The following is an 8,172-nucleotide window of genomic DNA, read 5'->3' as shown; positions in this document are numbered from 1 at the left end:
AAACTTTGGCTGCTCTGCATCATTTATAGTGTATTTGATTTGCTGGACTGCCTCTGTGGAGACACACTCCCTCCCTTTATGTGCTTTTACTGTGCGAGTCTATTGTTTCACACAAACTGAAGAGGTGCTGAGGCTCTGTACAAACACATGAGCTGGGCTTCTGTCCTGCAAGCTTTGCAGTTTGCCTTTCCCAAGAACAGCCAAGGTAGGCTCTCCCAGAGAGGTAGGCACGAACCTCTGTCTTCTTTTCAAAGGCAGAAGAAATAGTAGACAGGGAACTAGCAAGATCACAGACCTCTTAGCACGTGCCTTATTAGGTTTGTAACTGGACTTAAGTCAACTGACCAAGAAAAGATGGGCGAAGGGGAGAGACACACAGCTTCCTAACTGTGAGCAAGAAGCACATCTATGGAACAGAGCCTGTAAGGTCTAGAAGGAGAGCTGGGGAGCACTGAACAGGAGGCTCTGGTGCAGTTGCACTCTGCGCTGTAGAAATGTCCCCTAGTGCTTCCTCTTGCAGGCCATAGGGCCTTTGGAAAAGGCAGAGGGAAGAGAGGGCTGGGGTGGCTCCCAGCACTGACCTGAGCTGCCATCAATGGCTCCCCCAATTATGTCCTCCTGTTGTAATCATGTTAGTTACACTACAGTCACCTTTTGCTGCTGTCAAGCACTCAATTTCTTAATAAACAGAAGTAGGTTTCTCTTTTTAGGGGGCAGAGACCCCAACATACCAACTCCAGAAAGGTCCATGTTCTCATTCAAGTGGGTTTCTAGACTGGTTGCAAATGTCACCATCTACCTGTGCACTACATGCAGTGCAGCACTGTCTTCCGCTGCCCACGCAGCAACCCCAGTACCTCTCTTGGTGTCTCAGAGCTCTCTCCTTAACCTCATAAAGAAAAAATGACCAGATCAGGATAATTTTTAAGGGCTGCAGCTGCAGAGTAAGTTGCACTAGTAAATCAGCTTCATTGTATTTTCTTTTGCTTGAGGATGGCCAGGGAAGGAATGACAGTTGTATCTATTCTCAGCCTTCTCCCATACAGATTGGATGGCTGAGCTCACCAGTGGTGCATTACAGGATTTCCATTAAGGAACCTGCCAGAGAGGCTTGAAATCTCTTGTATGTAAACAGAGCTTGTCCTGCTTACTCCAAAAGAAGATACATCTTGTTCCTGTTTCATTTAATCCAGAGTGGATTAAATTAAACAAAATCATGGCAGTATTACTTTGGAATGAAATACACATGTTAAACTGTTACCAGACAGCTCCAGGCATACATGATACTTAAAACACTGAGTCAGGTCCTTCGTAAGCAATCCAGGCCAAGGATATTTGTTTACTTTTGCTTTTCCCCACCCTCTGTTGCCCTAGTAAGCTCCTAAATACTAGTGTGGTTCAAATGCTAATTTAAAACAAGATCTTGGGCGCTGCATTAAGTATATTGCTCACTGAAATTATACTGTACATCTGCAGAAAGCCTCAATAATAGCTAACAGACATACAAACGTCTCAGCCTATGCTTATTTGATTGTGCTATTAACTTTACAGCCTAATTATGTCCCAAACACCTGCCTAACCAAACTCATTAATGAATTAGTAGCAGACTGGGAAAGAGGATACTCATGGGATGGTTTGGGATTGCTGCTGCAGGAAAGAAGAGGAGCTACACAAAGTCAGGGAAATGAGGAAAAGGAGGAAAGGACAGGAGTTGTAGAAGTTGCTAAAAGCAAGCAGATCCCTCCCTGCCCCATATTATGCAGGATACAGTACTTGGGGACTGAATCCATAAATACAGATAATTAAAGAGTTACCCTACAGGTCAGACACTCCAGTCTCCCTCTGGCACCCGCAGGAAATGTGATATAGATTGAAAAGTCTACACGTTCCTATCTTTCCCCCCCTTTCTGGCTCAGGAACTGTAATTAAAGGGAAAATCAGCCTCTCTCCTGCCTTAGAGAGTATAGTGGCACAGCTGGTTTTCATCTTGGCTAGCAGGCTCTATCCTCAGGCTACTAAGTGCTGAGTAATTTTTACCAAGCTCTGCTTGCAGATAAATGATGTTCTTCTTTTAGCTGCTGCCAGGCAAAGCTACAAATACTCGATCTTTTATTCTTTTCTCATAAACTCCTAACTTTGAATACTAAAAATGCAGCCAGAGATTTTCCACTGCCATTTATTCTCAGCATGGTCACAACTGTATTACAATTACAGACCCGCACCCATTTGCTGAAGCTCAACTGTAGTTCCTCGTTAACCTGAAGTTTCCAATTAAAGGCTCCTTCAGTTTCATTGATAGTTTGCATATACTCCAAGGACCTACTTCATTTTTTTTTTCCCCAAAACACATTCCATGAGAAGGGCAACTGCTTTAAATAACTTCACACTAATCCTCTGGAAAAGCCTGACGAGCGAGTGCCAGTCTCAGAAGAAAAGCCTGTGTGTGACTGTGCAGTTCACGTAATTCCTCTCAGCTATAAATATAAAAATATCTGAAAGCTTCTGAGCAAATGCGGCACAACTGCTGGGCAGATAAAAGTGTGGGATCAGATCAATGGAAAGAATCTAGAAAGGTACAACACTGGAAACCCAGTAGTTTAATTCAAGTTTTGTGTAGTGTTTTTAGCAAGATCTTATGTTTTCCAAGAAATTGCATAAAAATCAGTTAAAAATCGAAAATTATTTTTAAAACACTAGTTAATCTCAGCAATACTGTTCTTCCACCTACCTCCAGGATGTGAAGCCGTGGACATGAAGCCAGCGTGGAGAGGAGGCTGAAAACTGGTAAGAAATGCCATGGCTAATTAGAATCATTTCCAGCCAAGCACCATGACACGTAGTGAGTAACAGTGCATATAAAAGTACCTGCACACTTCTGACAGATAAAGCAAGGTTTTCAAAGGTATGTTCAAAGCATAAGACTAATAGTCTGCAAACAAGCAGGGCAGGATGCCTTTGTATTTTAGGATGGGGAAGAGGGGGGAAGGCTCTGCATCTGAATTCTGAACCATGTTAATGGGATTTCTTCTCTTGCTAGTCCTCAGGATGTGGCTGTCTTCCCTCAGCCCACAAAAGTCTATTTAAACACTATGGTAAAGGTATTCTGTTGTAGTGTGGTTTCTAATTTTAAGTGCTTTCAAGCACTGAAACTTGATTGTAAGTGTTTGAAGCTCCAGGAGAGTGAATCTGTGCCATCTTTCCATTATTAAAGCTTCAGACCCAGGACTGGACTTTGGTAACCTTGTGTTAGAGCAGTGCCAGGAGATGCTGGGGTTTAACAGTATTCCTGTTACTGAAGTGTTAGCAGGAAACAGTCTATGTTAAACACACTTCACATGAAGCATTCTTCTTAAATGTCTTGTCAAACAAATGAAACATTGGTTAGAAACACATTCACAGCTGCTGGCCACGTAGGTTTTGTATTTAATAGAAATTAAATTAGTAGCTTAATATACATAATGTGACACTTTCCGATCCAGCAGCTTTCCAATTCTTGCTTTCAAGTCACAGAGCAAATACTGTACAAAAAATGTAACTAAGAGCAACCAAGGAATAAACACTCACTGGAACACTGGACTGAGAAAGGCTAGCTTTGTCTGGCGCTACACATGCCAAAGGATACATAACAATGGACCCATCATGGTACAATCATGCATTACCAAGGGATAGATCTGCCAGCCACACACACATTCTTCCAGGGCAGACAACAGCATCCTGGCGTGCAGAGTGGGCTGTTTTATCGTGCTCCGTAGCTGTAGTAGTAAGGTTCATCTGGGCGGTATCCATAGGCAGTCGCTGGGCGGCCAGGAACTCCTGGTGGTTGACCAAACCCATCAACTCCAATGCTACGAAAGAGTAGAGAGAGAATGTAGGGTTTTTTAGGGTGAGGAAGGTGTGCTAGCATTGGTGGCTCCAACTCTTCCTGCTAGAGAGAGAATTTAGTGAGGCAACTTTGCAAGCCATATTTTCCTTCTAGCCAGCACTGCTCTCTCCCTTCTTCCCTTGACGGATAAAGAAATGCTGCAGATAAATCAGCACAACCCTTATCAAGTACAGGCTTTCAGGTCAAACAGAAGTCCCAGAAAGACAGAAATATGCTATCCTTTATGGATTTACTGGCAAGGCACTTCTGCGACTCAATTTCTCTGCACATTAAAGTTAACCTGTGTTTCAGGAAAGGCTTCAAGCGTGCTTCTTGCACAGCCCACTGATGGCCCAGCCCTACAGAGTACATACATTTGAATGATGTGATTTCCTTCCTTCAGTACATTTCTGAAGCCCCTGGGAAAATAACCTGCTAGAAATAAAGAAGTGAGAATATCTGGCACATCAACATACTTGAGTAAAGGACACTGTTTCTGGTGAGATACAAGGTTAACAGCCTGGCAGAAAGAATTCATCATATACTGAAAGGTTATATACTAATGAGACAAATTTAATTTTTCATGTGGAACAGCATCCCTTACACCCACAGCAATGAATCAGACACTCAAGCGCAAAAACTGCATAGGGAAAAGTGGCACATATTCATACTCAACAATAACTCATGCAGGAGGCAGAGGAAGAAGAAACACCGCCTAAGATACTGGATTAGTGCCTATTTATAGTTATGTCACTGCTTAACTTCCACTTCAGTAGGGCAAATGGATTCTGATTTATTGCCTGACTAAGGATGCATTGAAAGGAGCTGAACTTCCCCTCTGAAGACTGTTCAGAACACAAAGAACCAGAGTGCTTTTGGAGTGGGGAAAAGCTGAACCTCATTACTGCCAATTATACATATGGAACATGGGTTATGCAAGAGTCAGGGCTGGGAAAGAATGACCCATCCAGAAGATGTACAATGGGTGGGCCCCAGGCCCTGGCTCAGCAAAAAGCTGGCACTCCTGAATTGGTTGGACTGAAAGGGCTCAGCTGAAGTGGTGGGAGACCGTGTCCCATCACTCTGTCCTTGCAAAAACACTTTCCTCGGATTGTGCTTCCATGAGGTCCTAGAAAAGGGTCTTTGGTACTTGTTTTCTCAGGAAAGTAGTTCACTCATGGGATATTCTGATAATCACATGAAGGTGGAAGTTCTGAGGCAAAGAGGTGTCCTCTGAGAGGAAAAAGACAGTCATAAGCCAAACTGCAGGAAAAAAAAAATCATTCCATTTCACCTGAAGATATCTTGAGAAATACAGCAGGCAAAGTGCTTTGCTATTTCCACGTCGGTCTGTACTCGAACTGGCAATGCCCCTGTCCCGTAACTCATACACGGAACCATCCGTCTGATCAGTCCCTTCAGCACGGCAAAGAGAAGCAAGTAGCCGTGGAGCCAGTACCATGCAGTGGCGGAAAGCCTTGTGAACGCATGGTCGAGGTGTAATAACGAAGCTGAACCACAAGGTGGCAGTGGGCCTCTATTACTACAGGCAGAGCTCTTCAGCTACTTCCAGTTTAGTAATCCTTATTCAAAGAACTTTTAAATGTATTTAAATTGATAACAAGAGCAGGGAAAATATGGTTTCAATCACATTCTCAGTTTTTTTTATATTTTTTTTAATAAATGTGTAAGTAATTAGGTCAAGATCCCCAGAGTTTAAACTTTGAGGAGTATCAGTTATTTCCAAATGGTTCAGACATATGTTAGTGTCCTGAAGAAAACTGGAAGAGATGAATCAGCTGATAACTACTTTAGACAGTTAAGAAAAATAAAAAGGAACAGAAAAGTCACATTAGAACACCTTGATCAAATCACTACTCTTTTCTATCTAAGTATTTCTGTGAAGCAAATGAAGGCTTCTCCATGCTTAAAAAAAAATACTGGCTTCATTTTTACATGTTAGTGCTCTTGAAATATACCAGCTTTGCCTATTTGATTACTTGTGCATGAGGCTTCCCTTCTTAGCTGAAGGAAAGGCTATTGAACCCAGGAGGTAACTGAGGGGTAGGGCAACACAACAGCAAACATGTCTGGAGACTGAAGTCTGGCGTACTGGTGTGGCTGGCAGGCCAAGGGCAGTGACTCTGCAAGCATGACTCTCAGAGGTGGAGACCAGTTTAAAAACCAAGTCCTGATGAATCCTTGCCACATTTGCCAAGAGCAGCAGAAGGGTATAGCCAGGAAAGATGGTAGTTTCTCAGCTGTAAACACTTGTTGGGTAATGACTGCCCAAGATCATGACTTGTGCCACGTGTTTTTCAATTTACACCAGCAACCAACTTTGAAACCTACTCCTAGGAAGAAGTTGGCCTTATTTATTATACCTCATCTACAGGGAAAGTTGATGCTCTGCAGAGCAAGTGTCAGTCTGTCTTTGCCGAAAAGTTACGGACATGTAATTATGCCACTGAGATAACAATACTCACCCCCAAATTGGTATTTTTTCTCCCTATTAGTCAGCCCTGTTCCAGCAGGTACCTAGCAGAAGCATATATGATCCCGATAGCTGCGTAACAGATACAGATCATGCACCACCACGCAAACTCCTGAGAAAAATGATTTGTGCCGTTGCCTTAATCTGCAAGTTATTTAAGGCAGCTCTGACTCAAAATGGCACACATGTGCGCACTGAAATTGGTGCTCGCTATCCACACCGTCAAAGCACGACTGTTTTCTTGTGCAAAGTCTACCACCATGCCTGGGGCTGATGGAGTTAAACAGGGAACAGTACAGCTAATTACTATGCACTGCTAACCCCAGTTGCTGGTTCATTTTGAGACCCTTTAAAATATGAACTGTGTATTTTACCCCTATGCACTCTCTTAATGATTTGTTTTTTTTAGACTGAAATCACTTCTAGCCATCAGTTATACTTGAGGTCTCTACACAAGCACTTCTCCACGCACAAATATTTCTTTTTCCTATTGGTCTGCCAGCCCCTGTCAGAGCAAATTTCACTTTAAACTAAATGCTAGGATACTTAAAACCTCTTGGATTACTCAGGCTGCTAGCGTGATCTATGACCTTCTCCAAATGACAGCTGAACTTTCCAATTTGCTTGTACTGCTGGGGAGCTGAAGAACACATGCCGAAGAGGAAAATATTCCTGATCTGCATGAGAGGAGAGATTTCTTAACAGCTTTACTTATTGATACCTACTCCGATTCATAACATCCAAATTAATATACCCATCTAGGATCCAAGGTGCCCTGACATAATTTAACATGTAAGGTCCAACAGTGCTCCCCTCAAAGCAGGAAATGCCAGCCAGCATTCCACTATGTCCACAAAATGCTTCCTTTCCTTAACTCCCTCCTGCACTCAGAGCCTCAGAGACTAGATAGGCTTTGTGGTATGTCTGGAAAACTTGGCAGGCTCAGACAGGACACACTATGCCAGCAGCCCTCTGCTGTGATTCCCATTCAGGTATCTTTGCTGCTCATGAGTGCAGAGTACAGGAAGGGAGGCTCTTGAGCTTATTCTGAACTAGGGTAATTAGCACCAGGGTGCAGGCTGGCCATGGAGCAGGGCTGTTTTCCTGATGCTATAGGCACCTGAGCCTGTCCACACTAGTGTTCACATGGTTAACTAGTGCTGGTGCTGGCAAGTTGCTCTAAAATGGGCACTAATTTTTCCAGCATAAGCAGAGCCTCAGAAAGGCAAGTTCTGGGTCACCAGAGAAATTCTTGGTAAAAGTAATCCCCTGAAGTTCAACTGGAAATCCCTGCATAGGATGTATGGATCTCTGAGCAATCCCAGCAAGAAACAGGCCTGCACACTCACAAGAGAGGCATGAAGCAGCATAGCAAGAATTACTTGTAGTATAGACTGTAGTATAAAAGACCATGACTGCCTGTGCTGATGAAGGTGGCCTGGAAAAAGTCTTCACCTTAGAGGTTAAAGTTTATGAGCTTACACTTTAGGAACAAAATTTAATCCTTTTCTGCCCATCAGTTTCATGGTTGGTAACCCAAAATTAAAGCACCCCAAAATCACTGCCCACTGAAAATGAAATCCAAGGTAAACACACACAGTGATTCCAACAGAGCCACAATTTCAGCTACATTTTCATCCTGAACCTGTTCTAAATCCCTGTCAATCCTCCTTCCTTACTCTGCATCAATAAGGCTTATGTAAGCCTCATCTGAGGCTCCCAGCTACTCAGTGAGGATACAAGTTTTATAATTTTATTAGGAAAATAAGTAATAAAATTTGTTAATTGACTAGGTACTCTGACCTTGGCAAGGCGA

The 8,172-nt window shown here is 43.0% G+C and overlaps 1 protein-coding gene across 2 annotated transcripts in view; it reads right to left on the bottom strand.

Moving 5' to 3' along the window:
• Positions 1 to 3,403: 3,403 nt before the first annotated feature.
• KIFAP3 (kinesin associated protein 3) overlaps positions 3,404 to 8,172 on the bottom strand; it is a 69,780-nt gene continuing 65,011 nt past the window's right edge. For both annotated transcript variants that reach the window (XM_062602280.1, XM_062602279.1), the window contains exon 20: positions 3,404 to 3,845. In XM_062602280.1, coding sequence (XP_062458264.1) covers positions 3,737 to 3,845 — 109 coding nt within the window. In that variant the 3' untranslated portion in view covers positions 3,404 to 3,736. The remainder of the gene's footprint in view (positions 3,846 to 8,172) is intronic.

This window comes from Pezoporus occidentalis, unplaced genomic scaffold (assembly GCF_034315485.1).
Source record: "Pezoporus occidentalis ecotype Australia unplaced genomic scaffold, CSIRO_AGI_Poc_V1 ctg76, whole genome shotgun sequence".
NCBI lineage: Eukaryota > Metazoa > Chordata > Aves > Psittaciformes > Psittacidae > Pezoporus > Pezoporus occidentalis.
The sequence above is the reverse complement of the archived record's forward strand: the minus strand, read 5'-3'. Positions and strand labels throughout refer to the sequence as shown.